Source organism: Pelophylax lessonae, assembly GCF_965119305.1.
Source record: "Pelophylax lessonae genome assembly, chromosome: 12".
Lineage (NCBI taxonomy): Eukaryota > Metazoa > Chordata > Amphibia > Anura > Ranidae > Pelophylax > Pelophylax lessonae.
The window spans coordinates 44,983,368-44,997,945 of record NC_138779.1 but is presented as its reverse complement, the minus strand read 5'-3'; the positions used below and the strand labels follow the sequence as shown (position 1 = coordinate 44,997,945).

The 14,578-nt window shown below is 44.1% G+C and overlaps 1 protein-coding gene across 2 annotated transcripts in view; it reads right to left on the bottom strand.

The window, feature by feature from the left end:
- SNX19 (sorting nexin 19) overlaps positions 1-14,578 on the bottom strand; it is a 90,746-nt gene that overhangs the window by 59,900 nt on the left and 16,268 nt on the right. For both annotated transcript variants that reach the window (XR_014226014.1, XM_082273858.1), the window contains exons 5-6: positions 8,207-8,326; positions 892-1,019 (exon numbers count right to left, since the gene is read on the bottom strand). Coding sequence is in view for 1 of the 2 variants with exons in the window: in XM_082273858.1 (XP_082129984.1) it covers positions 892-1,019; positions 8,207-8,326 (248 nt within the window). In the remaining variant the exon portion in view is untranslated. The remainder of the gene's footprint in view (positions 1-891; positions 1,020-8,206; positions 8,327-14,578) is intronic.

Sequence of the window (14,578 nt, the reverse complement as noted above, 5' to 3'; positions counted from 1 at the left end):
TCAAAGTCGCGCAATTTTGCCACGACTTTGTTGCGAGTTTGACTGGGCTGGAATGTCTTTGGCCTTAAAACGCTCAAAAATCGTGCCAAAGTAGTGCAGGGACTACTTTGAAGTCGGTGCGACTTCAAGTCGCACAGATATGAATGGTACTCATTGTAAATAATGGAGAATGACTTGTCATGCGATTTTGCAGTCCCAAATCGCATGACAAGTTGCACAAGTGTGAAAGGGGCCTAAGATATTACAAATGTCTTTCCATGTTGGCACTGAATGTGTCAGCAAGTAGTCTGTAGTGGGACTGTGCAGAGGATGGTGGCTACATCCAATGTATAGTGGGAATATGCAGAGAAAGTGTAGCCACCCTCATAAAGGAAGTCAGCTGCGCAGAGAGTTACCATATATTTCAGTGTAGTCAATCTCACATTGCTATCCAAAAGGTATTTAGAGGACTATTTATGAAGGTACAAAATATTATATTTGAATTTTTTCATTAGGTTTAGTCCCCATTCACACTAGCGCGACTTGTCAGGCGACTTGGTCGCCTGATAAGTCGCGGTCGGTTGCCTGCCATTGAGTAGTACAGGACCCGTTCTAATAGGAGCGACACAAGTCGCTCCGACTTAGAAAAAGGGTCCTGTACTACTTTGGGGCGACCTGGAGGTGACTTGCATTGACTTCAATTATATGAAGTCCGTGCATGTCGCTCCGAGGTCGCCCCGGCAAGTCGTGTTGCCCCTGTGTGAATGGGCTCTGAGTGACACTTTAAAAATAAAATACTAGTTGCTCTGCAAATGTACGGAAGAGCATTATTGCGAGAAGAGAGAAGCCTGGAGACCATGCCATGAGACCACACTCCGCACCATGCTCTGTACAGGACACTGGGATACTCACTTAGTGCTTTTCTTATCATTCTGAGATTTGCCATCCACCTCGTTCTCGCTCAGCTCATCAGTCGGGCTCTGTGGCTCTGATCGAGGAAATGCAGTTTTCAATGTGTCCACAATGGCATTCACCACAATCTGCCGAGAGGAAGCAAATAAAATGAAAAGCAAAAAAAGAAAAGGAACTTTTTTTTTTTTTTTTTTTTAATGCACAAATGTCTGAAAACCTTAGCTGTCTTGTGTATAGCATTTTTATATTTTTTTCTATCTACAGTATCTCACAAAAGTGAGTACACCCCTCACATTTTTGTAAATATTTTATTCTATCTTTTCATGTGACAACACTGAAGAAATGACACTTTGCTACAATGTAAAGTAGTGAGTGTACAGCTTGTATAACAGTGTAAGACCCCGTTCACACTGGGGCGACCTGTCAGGTCGCCTGCCATAGAGAAGCTGTGGACCCGTTCTAATAGGAGCGACACAGGTCGCTCCGACTTAGAAAAAGGGTCCGGAGCTTCTTTGGGGCGACCTGGAGCGACCTGCATTGACTTCAATGTTATGAAGTCCGTGCCGGCCGCTCCGAGGTCGCGGTGCGAGCTGTGCGCCACGACCTGTGAGGTCGCCCCGGGAAGTCGGATCGCCCCATTGTGAACGGGGTCTAAATGTGCTGTCACTTCAAAATAACTCAACACACAGCCTTTGTTGTATAAACCGCTGACAACAAAAGTGAGTACACCCTAAAAAAAAAAAAAAAGTTAAATTAAACATATTTACAAAAATGTGAGGGGTGTACTCACTTTTGTGAGATACTGTATATATACACACACACACACACACACACATATATACATACATACATACATACACACTGTATATACACACACACATATATATTTTTTTCATTATCTAAATATATATACATATACATACACACACAAATATATATATATACACACACACACACATACAAAACACACATACATAATATATATATATATATACACACACATATACACACACACTATCTGTATATATTATATTTATATCTCTAGATTTATATATACATAATACAATATAACAAGCTGAACTCCATACAAGTGAATGTGGTTCTGTAATCATCTATACATTAAAGAGTAACTCCACTTTTTGTTGGGAAAAAGAAAAAAAAAACATTCCCCTCTGGGTGATCTCTGTACATTGCAGGGATTATAACAACCTTTGTCACAGATTCCTACCTTTTGTTATGCTGAAGAAATCCTTTTCGTTTCTCTGTGCCCCAGTGGGAAAATGAATCTAAATGGGAGTGGTTTCATAATGATCAGTCAGCTGTGCACCTGCAGAGCACTAATGAGGAAAGCTGCTGGGCTTGCATTCCATTAGACGTGTTCCTATTGGGAGTATCTCACCAAAAATGACATTTTTGTTGCAGGGGATGCCAGAAATCTGACTTGCACTCTAATGCAAACTTCTGGGAAAATTGGTGAGCCAATCACACAAGCAGGAAATGATGTTTCTGGGGGTGTGGTCAGTATACATTCTGTGTACAGAACACCTCCAGGTAGCCATATTGGATTGCATTTTCAGAAAATTACAGAACTGCAGACATAAAAGGAAAGGCATTCCCCACCGCCGCCTCAGTTAGCCCATTACCACTCCAGATACATTGGCCTGTAAGTATTTGCCACTCCTTTTGAGTCCCTCATATTTACAGAATACTTTTTCATATATATTTTTCATTGAATTTTTCTACTCCATTGTTTTTTGTTGTTTCTCCAATATACGCATGTCTTTCTCTTTTTAGACATAATTCTTATGCATTTACTCTGAAGAAGCGAGCGTACAGCTCGCAAAACGCGTCAGTTCAAGATGCACTATACTCATTTACTATGATATATGTATTTATGGCTATATTGGTGAGACTGTGATATACTGTATCATTATGCTGTATACATTATGTGATTTACTACCATGTATTTTATGCACTTCTAATTTACCGCAATAAAAGCTACTCTTTTATTTTATTTCATTTGGTTTTCATTTTCTACTTCCAGCCATATGTACACACCTCATATAAAGTCCCACGGGCCATTTCCCCTTTTTCCTATGTATGTATCGGGATGGAGGTGTGTTACTGATGTTACCAGACCATAAACCCCTTCTTTTTTTTTTCGACATAAAAGGAAAAGTCATTTTTAATAACATTTAATTACAATATGACTTGTCACAATTGTATACGCTATATTATTATTTTTCTTTATTTGCAATTTTTTTTCCCCACAAAAGTGGATTTACCCTTTCAATGTACTGTATATTTCACTACTAAATATATACAGTACAGTACTGAGGCCAGGTGCTGTGATCTTTTCAGGAAGATATGCACAGCACCATGCCGGCCCCCTCCATCAGCAATGATCTGCCTGTATTGCACAGAGAAACACAGAGAACCAGTAAAGACATCACGAAACAAGAAGATTTCTTTGAAAAATGTAATCAGCATGTTAACCGCTTGCCGACCGCCGCAAGTAGATATACTGCGGCGGTCAGCCCCGGCCAGGCAAAGTGACGTATATATACGTCACTAGCCTGTGACTGGTTTGTGAGCCCCCTGCGGCTCGTTCACAGAGGAGTCCGCGCGTGTGAGCGGCGGACCCGATGTCCGCCGGTCACACTACGATCGCCGGTAGAGCGGGAGAAAGGCGGGCGGCTTATGTAAACAAGCCGCCTGTCATTCTCCCCTGTGTAAAAATGGAGATCAGACGGTTCTACTATGTAGAACCGTTGATCTCTGTTTTTACACTAGTAGCCATGTCCAATCACAGTTAGAAACACGCCCCTAGGGACACACTTAACCCCTCCCTCTCCAATACAGTTAACCCCTTCCCTGCCAGTGTCATTTTTACAGTAACAGTGCATATTTTTAGCACTGATTACTGCAGTAATGTCACTGGTAACCCCAAAAGTGTCAAAAATGTCAGTCAAGGGTCCAATCTGTCTGCCGCAATGTCACAGTCCCGCAAAAAAAAAAAAAAAAAAAAAAAAAAAAATCGCAGATTGCCGCCATTACTCGTTAAAAAAAAAAAAAAAAAAAAAAAACACTAAAAATGACAAAAATCTTTCCCTTTGTTAGTAAACGCGATAACTTTTGCGCAAACCAATCAAAATACGCTTTTTGCAATTTTTTTTTACCAAACATACGTAGCATAAAACAAATTGGCCGAAAATGTTAAATTTTGATTTTTATATTTTTTTTTGGGGAATTTCATATAAAAAAAATGTGAAAAATAGTTATTTTTGCAAAATTTACGCTCTTTTTTTGTTTATAGCGCATGATCAAAAAAAAAAAAAAAAAAAAAAAAAAAAAAAAAAAAATCGCACAGGTGATCAAATACCACCAAAAGAAAGCTCTGTTTGTGGGAAAAAAAGGACGTGAAATTTGTTTAGGTACAGCGTCGCACGAACGCGCAATTGTCCGTTAAAGTCACGCAGTAAAAAAAAAAAAAAAAAAAAAATCGCAAAAAAACCCCTGGTCGGAATGGGGGTAAAATCTTCCAGGGCTTAAGTGGTTAATGAGGGGGGAGAGAGGAACTAAGGAAAGAAATATCCGAGCATTTATTATGCAGTAATTGAGTTTGACTTTTTAGAGGCCACTTGCTTTCTTCTGTAGAACAGAGCTCAAAAAGGGAGGGGGAGGGTAGCACAAGAAGCCAATCAGTTATGCTGTGTTAACAAAGAGCATGCTGATAGTAGTGGAGAGCAGAGTGACAGAGAGGAGCTCTAGAGCCTGCTGCTTCTCCTTTCACTGTCCAGTCACAGGTAGGGTGAGGGACAAGACCTGTAAGGCAAAAACTAAGGTTGAAAAGGATTTAAAGAGGTGCATGCACCCCTTTTAATCCTTTTCAACCTTCGTTTTTTTCTGATACAGGGATGGAGATGCTGGGCATTACCTGCTGGTGTCTCACTTATAGTCCCACATACCCTACATTGTTTATAAGACCTGTAAGGCTGGCCATGCATTATCTAATGCCTCGTTTCCACTGAGTGGAACGGTTCGGGTCGGTACAGTTTGGAAGGGTTATAATGGTCCGGCTATTCAGGTGAGCGTTTCCACTGCAAGTCTGGACTATTATCTGGACTGAGCTTTTCGTTTGACGTGAGCATTGACGTTTCCCTGTCCCCCAATCAGTGGAATGTATCGTGTGACACCAGTAGCTCCGCCCTAACCGTACCGTACCATTTCCTATGGCCCTACATCTGAAGGAGGACCAGGAATGGTGCGGTTTGGTTGGGTTGTATGGGCCACTGTCATAATGGAAACACTCAAAATAGCGTACCGAACCGAACCAACCCGAACCGATCCGCTCAGTGGAAACGAGGCATTATTTTCTTTCCTTCAAGCAAGGGTTGAGGAAATGAAAAATGCCCAATTCTCCCATCAACACAGTCAATGTTGATGTGGTATTCCCTCCTGCAGCACTAATATGCTCTGCCGGCAGCATGGGTAGCCTTCCCCACTAGCAGAATACAATGATTACTGCTGGCCGCTATAGCAGCCAGCAGCAATTTGGAAAAAAAAACCTGACAGGTTCATTGTACTGAAGTCGACTGATGGATCAACTTCAATACAACCAGCCTGCCTATAGACAGATCGAAATTTGGACGGTCCCTGCTGAACCGGCCAAATTTCAACCTTTTTTCGGCCAGCTTAACGCAGAGTTTCGGACTCAAAAACAACTTTTCCCCATCCGCTTGCTTTAATGTACCTGAAAAAGAATTGGATAATTTCAATATTTTTTTTGTGCTTTACTTACCTTGTTTTTAATGAAAATATACTTACCTTCCTTCCTCTCTCTGCAGCCGCGGCCCCCGACATCACTTCCTGCCTGCATTGACTCCTGGGAGCTGAACGTCATCGCTCCCAGGAGTCAATGCGCCTGCACCGGTCCCGCTCGTCACTTCCAGTGCAGGCGCGTCATTCCCTGCTAAACAGCTTCTGGGCATGCCTAGAAGCTGTACAGGGATGATGCGCCTGCACCAGAAGTGACGAGCAGGGCCAGTGCAGGGCATTCTGGGACTCCAACGTCACCGAAGAGGACGCTCCGGCTTCAGCTGCCCACACCTGAGATGGCAGCGCTGGACAAGACATTTTCAAGGTAAGCATTTCTTCTAAAAGGTAAGTGAAACAGGGGACAGTTCAGAGGCTATCGTTACTTAAATGCACTAGCCCTGACTGTCCCGGGGGTATTTTTATCTAATAAATCTTTTTCAGGGTGGAACTCCGCTTTAAGTGTCACTGAACTGCAGCAGAGAGAAATCGGGGCTCCTGTCGTGCTAGATAGGACTGGGTTATTTGGCAGAGCTGTGTAAATCTCAGAACTGGATGGACAAAAATACAAATCATTTGGCAAGTAAAATGTGTAAAATGTTTCAGCTGCTTATTTGGCAGCTCACTTGGAGTTTAGTATTAACATTCTTGAAAGGAAATGAAATGCAATAACATGTAAGTTTTTGAAGACCTATTGAGGGACACTTATCTTCACAATAGAGTAATACAGGGAGATTAAAGGGAAGTATGGCTTCCCTTCGGAGAAGGGTAAATGAGTCTAGCTATTTGCACAGGTAAGGTTCCTTTAACAATGACATGTGACCCAGTGTGCAGTCCCGGCACAGATGCTGAATACAGACACCGCGTGGGGAATAATGGCAGAACTTGTGTTATTTAAATGGGAGACGACAATAGAGGTGATGTATGAGGAGATAAAATCAGCAGAGAGCCGGGAGAATCGGAATACAGACAGCGCAGAGATGATACTCTGAAATATCGCGGATCTATCTCAGGTGTATTATCATGCTGCGTCTAATCAGAGTATACAGAGACAGCCGGTGACAGCCGTAGAGCCGCTATCTGTACACAACATCCAGACACAAACATGGCCGCATAACTCTGCGTTCAGATGAATTGCCTTGTCTGACACCAGGAAATAGATCACAGGCCCACAGAAGTCAGGCTGCTTTCCCCAAAAATAAAATGTGCCACAGATAGGAGAGAATGTCTGCTTAACCAGTCCTGGAACAATTGAAGAAAAATATATTCTTTTGTCTACAAGTCCTTTCCTGGCCAAGGGAGAGAATCTGCTAGCCAAGATGAACTTTTGTGACTGGTTGCTATTATTTTACCAAATTTTCACAATGTACATACCAATATTTGTAGAGATATCTTTTATTTGGTGGCCAGATTGTGCAATAACAAGATGGTAAAAGTCACACTGTGTGTATAAAGCTTGGAGGATACTGTACCCAGCCTGTGCCCACTAGATCCACACAGCATGGCTCTTACCTGCCTAGTAGGTACAGCCCTTACTTTCCGACTATGCACACCCAAACTTGCCCACTAGCCACATCCTCTACTCCTCCACTAGCCACATCCCGTACCCCTCCACTAGCCACATTCCCTACTCCTCCACTAGCCACATCCCGTACCCCTCCACTAGCCACATTCCCTACTCCTCCACTGGCCACATCCAGTACCCCTCAACTAAGCACAAACGGTACCCCTACACTAGCCACATTCCCTACTCCTCCATTGGTCACAACCAGTACCCCTCCACTAGGCCCAGGCCATACCCCTTCACTAGCCCCAGCCGGTAACCCTTCCACTAGCCACAGCCGGTAACCCTTCCACTAGCCACAGCCGGTAACCCTTCAACTAGCCACAGCCCGTAACCCTTCCACTAGCCACAGCCCGTAACTCTTCCACTAGCCCCAGCCCGTAACCCTTCCACTAGCCCCAGCCGGTAACCCTTCCACTAGCCCCAGCCGGTAACCCTTCCACTAGCCCCAGCCGGTAACCCTTCCACTAGCCCCAGCCGGTAACCCTTCCACTAGCCCCAGCCGGTAACCCTTCCACTAGCCACAGCCCGTAACTCTTCCACTAGCCCCAGCCCATAACCCTTCCACTAGCCACAGCCCATAACCCTTCCACTAGCACCAGCTGGTAACCCTTCCACTAGCCACAGCCCATATCCCCCCACTAGGCACTGTCTGTACCCATTCACTAGCCTCAGCCCGTACCCCAACACTATACACGGTCCGTACATGGCCCGAAAGACACAGCCTACAGTAGTCGACAGAAGCACAGATGATAACATCACAGGCAGCACTTAAAAATGAGATGAGGGGGATAACATTTTTGTCTATATCTTGGAGCCGTTCATGGGTTGGGCAATACAAGCAATCTCCACCCAGAAATATTTGTACAGCAGAATTTCCTATGATTGTGAATTCTGGCTATGTACAATAGCACACATCACAAGGTGTTCTGGTACCTTATCAATCCGGGAGACCAGGAAAGGCTTCTTGACAAATGCAATCCTGGCATCGGTGTTCAGAGCCAGGAACTCCTGCACCTCCTCACTGCTGGCGATCTCCGGCACCGCGCACAATTGCTGTACAAAGACAAATGGTTACAGGATTGTTACAGCCTGTCCAGTGCAGAAATCTTTTAATTTCCAAAAAAAGTCCCTAGGAACATCACCCTATAATACCAACAACATCAAAAATTACTAAAATCCTCCTAAAATGCTATCAACACCCTATAATACTAACATCACCCTATAATACCAACATCGTCAAAAAATACTATAAATCATCCTATAATGCTATTAACATCCTATAATACGAACATCATCCTATAATACTGACACCACAAAAAAAATACTAGGAGCATCCTATAATCCTAACACCACTTCATAATATGAACACCATCCAAAAATACTAACATCATTCTTTTAATACTAACATCACCCTATAATGCAAATATCACTATAAAATACTACCACCACCATATAATGCCAACAACCTATAAAACTAACACCATCCAAAAATACCAACTACTAATACTAACATCATCCTTATAATACAAACACCACCTCATACTAACACCATCCAAAAATACTAATGCCACCCCATAATACGAACACCCCATATTACTAACATCAACCTACAGTGGGGATATCAACCAAAAATCCAGAAAAAAAAAAATACATGACACAATTGTTATAAATTGAGTTGCAGTTCAGTGATTAAAAAATTGATTTGATCCCCAAGCAAAACATGACTTAGTACTTGGTGGAGAAATCCTTGTTGGCAAGCACAGAGGTAAGACGATTCTTGTAGTTTGATGACCAGGTTTGTACACATCTCAGGAGGGATTTTGGTCCACTCTTCTTTACAGATCTTCTCTGAATTCTTAAGGTTTCTTGGCAACTCAAAGTTTCAGCTCCATTTTATACAGGATTAGGGTCTGGGGAATGACTAGGTTACTCCATGATCTTAATGTGCTTCTTCTTAAGCCACCCCTTTGTTACCTTGGCGGTGTGCTTTAGGTCATTGTCATGCTGGAAGACCCATCCACGACCCATTTTCAATGTTCTGGCTGAGGGAAGAAGGTTCTCATTCAAGATTTTATAATGCATGGCCCCGTCCATTGGCCCCTCAATGGGGCAAAGTCAGGCTGTACCTTTAGCAGAGGTGGGACAGCCCCAAAGCATAATGTTTCCACCTGTGCTTGACTGTAGGGATGGTGTTCTTAGGGTCACAGTCAGCATTTTTCTTGCTCCATGCACAGTGATTTGAGTTTGTGCCAAAGAGCTCAATTTTGGTCTCATCTGACCACAGGACTTTCTCCCAATCCTCTGAATTATTTAGATGTTTATTGGCAAACTTCAGGCAGGCCTGTACATGTACCTTCTTCAGGACGGGGGACCTTGCGAGCACTGCAGGATTTCCGTCCATGGCGGCGTATTGTGTTACCAATGGTTTGTTTGGTGACTGTGGTCCCAACTGACTTGAGACCATTCACAAGCTTCTCCCATGTAGTTCTGAGCTAATCCCTCACTTTTCTCATGATTATCCTTACTCCATGAGGCAAAATATTGCATGGAGCTCCAGACCAAGGGCGATTGATGGTTTTTCTTCCATTTGCAAATAATAGCTCCAACACTTGTCTCCTTCTCCCCAAGCTTCTTGCTGATGGTCTTGTACCCCATTCCAACATTGTACAGAGCTACAATCTTGTCCCTGAAGTCCTTTGACAGCTCTTTGAGCCCATGATGCCAAGGTTTGAATGGAAGAAAGAGATTCTGTGGACAGGTGTCTTTTATACACATAACGAGTTGTTGTCAGGAGCACATTCTTAAATCAACAGGACTAATCTGTGTACCACATGAGCACATACTGTAGCCAGTCTGTGGGGGCCAAAATTATCGTTGGTTGGTAGGGGATCAAATATTTATTTTACTCACTGAACTGCAACTCAATTTATAACATTTGTATCATGTCTTTTTTCTGGAGTTTTGGTTGCTATTCTCTTTATCATTTAAAATACACCTATGATAAAAATGATAGACCCTTCATTTCTTTGCAAGTGGGCAAACTTACAAAATCTGCAGGGGATCAGATAGTTAGTTTCCCCACTGTACAATGCCAACAACACCCTATAATACTAACTGCACTCTATAATAGGAGCATCACCAATACTAACAGCACCTTATAATACTAATATAACCATATAATGCTAAATGCACCCTAAAACAATGACATTACTCAATAATTCTAACAGCACCCTATAATAGGAACATCACCCTATAATACTAACAACACCCTATATTAGGAACATCACCCTATAATACTAACAACACCCTATATTAGGAACATCACCCTATAATACTAACAACACCCTATATTAGTAACATCACCCTATAATACTAACAACACCCTATATTAGGAACATCACCCTATAATACTAACAGCACCCTATAATACTAACAGCACCCTATAATAGGAACATCACCCTATAATACTAACAACACCCTATAACAGGGCTCAAAATTTCAAGTCATGAGCTACTAGCCAGGCCTTAAGAGTTACTTGCCACTTGTTGCCCCACCCAAACCCTACCCTGCTCCGCCCCTAAACACGCCCTCGTAAAATATCTCATAAAATTACACTGTTAAATGTTTTATTCAGAATTAAGTTACAAAAAAATATTAACAACAACAACTTTAGAGTGTCCACAGCGTGCCCCCTTTCAATGCAGAGTGCCCACAGCGTGCCCCCTTTCATTGCAGAGTGCCCACAGTGTGCCCCCTTTCAATGCAGAGTGCCCCCTTTCAATGCAGAGTGCCCACAGCCTGCCCCCTTTCAATGCAGAGTGCCCACAGCCTGCCCCCTTTCAATGCAGAGTGCCCAGAGCCTGCCCCCTTTCAATGCAGAGTGCCCACAGCATGCCCCCTTTCAATGCAGAGTGCCCACAACGTGCCCCCTTTCAATGCAGAGTGCCCACAGCCTGCCCCCTTTCAATGCAGAGTGCCCACAGCATGCCCCCTTTCAATGCAGAGTGCCCACAGCGTGCAGAGAGACCAGCGTGCACTTACCTGATGCAGCGGCGGCTTCTCCTCAATCCTCCGCGTCTCCCGAGTCCTCCTCCTTGGCCAATGGCAATTGTTCGCCTTTTCGGCCAATCAGGAAACGGGTCTCAGACCCACTTCCTGATTGGATCCGTGTGACAATAGCGAATATTCATTCGCTATTGTCACATAATGGGTGGGCTCTGGGCGCACTGCTCTGCGCCCCAGGTCCACCCTTTGCTTACAGCACAGCCCTTACTCACCATCCTTATCATTCCACTCGCAAAATGCGAGCAGGCGAGTGGAATTTTTGAGGGCTGCCCTTTAATACGAACATCAACCTATAATACTAACAACACCCTATAATAGGAACATCACCCTATAATACTAGCAGCACCCTATATTAGGAACATCACACCATAATATGATCACCCAATAATTCTAACACCTTATAACATTGCTCCATAATACTAACATCATCCTATAAAACTAACATCAAATAGGAGCATCACCCTATAATACTACACCCTATAATATCGCTCTATATTACTGGCATCAACCTATAATACTACACCCTATAATATCGCTCTATATTACTGGCATCACCCTATAATACTACACCCTATAATACTTCACCCTATAATACTACACCCTATAATACTAACACCCTATAATATCGCTCTATATTACTGGCATCACCCTATAATACTTCACCCTATAATACTACACTCTATAATAATTACACCCTATAACATCACCCTATAATAGTAACATCGGCAAATAGAAAATGAGGTACATCAGAATGATTGGGTTTAATTTGCAGGTAAATGTATTAGAGTGCCGGGAGCTCGGCTCGTTATTCGCGGTGAATAAATTGGAGACGGCGTGTTTCTGGCAATAGTTTGCTGTTTACTTGGATGTTTTGCATTTGTTACATTTACAAATTTACAGTTTGTGAGTTCTGTTCACAACAGATGTTACATTTGGACACTTCATCAAACAAAATGGTGATTTGCTTCCTAAACGCTGCGGCTGGTTAATGTTCTTCTTTTCGGAATAATAATGCTGAAGCTTTGATAAATAAGAGGATCCCGTGGGAATTGTTCATTGAATGAGATGCTTTTTCATAACATGCCCAGGCATGTGTAGCATTAAAGCTGATCTCCAGTCTCCCCCTGTCCCCTCCCCCCACTCAACACTGATTGCTATCTAAATGCCTTTTTATTCACCTAAAGTTGCAGTCACATGATGCTCCAGTCCCAGGTCTTCTCTATGCTTCCATTTACAGGTGGCAGGATCCTGCTTTATGCGCCCATGTCATTGCCTGCGTGATATGGATACCTCCTATTGACTTTCCAGCAGCCGGGTCCTCTTATGATCCGGAACACAGTCTGCAGTGGTGACCTCAGCACAAGGGAACTGATAGAGACTGGTCAGTGCAGACACATCTAATAAAGTGTTCTGGCGTCTTATACATTAACCTTTTTCTTTCAAGCTTTATCCAAATCTTGCCAAATACTAGACACAAAGCGACAGGTCCTCGAAGGAGCCATTATCGGACAGAGTAGCAATGTCATACATCTGGGAGGCTCCTGACCCTGCTGGCTGATGTTTGAAGGTAAAATTAAGGAGGGCGGGTATACTCCCCAATCCTTATTGACTCTTCCTCAACCTGGGAGCATCCAAGAGGATCTACCAAGGCTACATATCTTTTTCCTGTTCTATTGTATATTGACTCGCTTACTAGCCCACCTAACTATGGCAGTGCCCACCCTGTGGTAAGTGCACTGCCAATGGGGGGGTGAGCCTTTAAGTGAGGGGCTGGCAATGCGTGAGATGCCATGGAGTCCAGGACCAGTGAATGCCTGGCTGGCAGGTACAGAGCTGGTCAGTGCAGTGCCATTCAGCGCAAGTGTGTGGTTGCTGAGTGTAGGGCAAGTAAGTACAGAGCTGGGGAGTTAAGCACTGGTGAGTGAAGGACTGGCAAGTACAGGGCAGTAAATGCGGAGCCAGTGAGTATGTGGTTGGTAAGTGCAGGGCAGGTGAGTACAGGGCTGGTGAGTGAAGGACTAGTAAAGTACAGGGCAGTGAGTATATGGTTGGTGAGCACAGGGCTGGTGAGTGAAGGACTGCTAAGTACAGGGCAGTGAGTATACGGTTACTGTGTGCAGGGCAGGCGAGTACAGAGCTGGTGAGTGAAGGACTAGTAAAAAGACAGTGAGTATACGGTTGGTGAGTGCAGGGCAGAAGAGTACAGGGCTGGCGAGTTAAAGACTGGCGAGTGAAAGATTGGAGAGGGAAAGACTGGCGAGTGAAAGGCTGGCGAGTGAAAGGCTGGCGAGTCAAGGGCTGGCGAGTCAAGGGCTGGCGAGTCAAGGGCTGGCGAGTCAAGGGCTGGCAAGAGAAGGACTGGTAAGTACACGGCAGTGAGTAGATGGTTATTGAGTGCAGGGCGGGTGAGTACAGGGCTGATGAGTGAAGGACTGGTAAGTACAGGGCATTGAGTATACGGTTACTGTGTGCAAGGCAGGCGAGTACAGAGCTGGTAAGTGAAGGACTAGTAAAAAGACAGGGCAGTGAGTATACGGTTGGCGAGTGCAGGGCAGATGAGTACAGGGCGGGTGAGAGAAGGACTGGTAAGTACAGGGCTGGTGAGAGAAAGACTGGTAAGTACATGGCATTGAGTATACGGTTGGTGAGTACAGGGCTGTTGAGTGAAGAACTGGTAAGTACAGGGCACTGAGTATATGGTTTGTGAGTGCAGGGTTGGTGAGTACAGGGCTGGTAAATACAGGGCAGTGAGTATATGGTTATTGAATGCAGGGCGGGTGAGTACAGGGCTGATGAGTGAAGAACTAGTAAGCACAGGGCAATGAGTATACGACTGGGGAGTGCAGGGCAGGTGAGTATAGGGCTTGTGAGTGAAGGACCTGGTAAGTACAGGCGATAAATGCAGAGCCAGCGAGTATGCGGTTAGTGAGTGCAGGGCAGGTAAGTGAAGGACTGGCAAGTACAGGGCAGTGAGTATGTGGTTGGTGAGCGCAATGCAGAGGAATACAGGGCTGGTGAGTGAGTGAGCCTGTGAGTGTGGTCAGTGAGTACAGGTGAGCACAGGGCTGATGGGTAAGGAACTAGTAAGTACAGGGTGGCGACTGGCGAGTGTGGGGCTGGTGATTTACACTTATTTTTGGGTAGCATAATGCATGCTGGGTCAACTGAATATTAAATTCCTGACTTGCTTGCCTATGTGCAGCCAGACTTCTATGCAACCAAAGACATGAAAACTCAGCA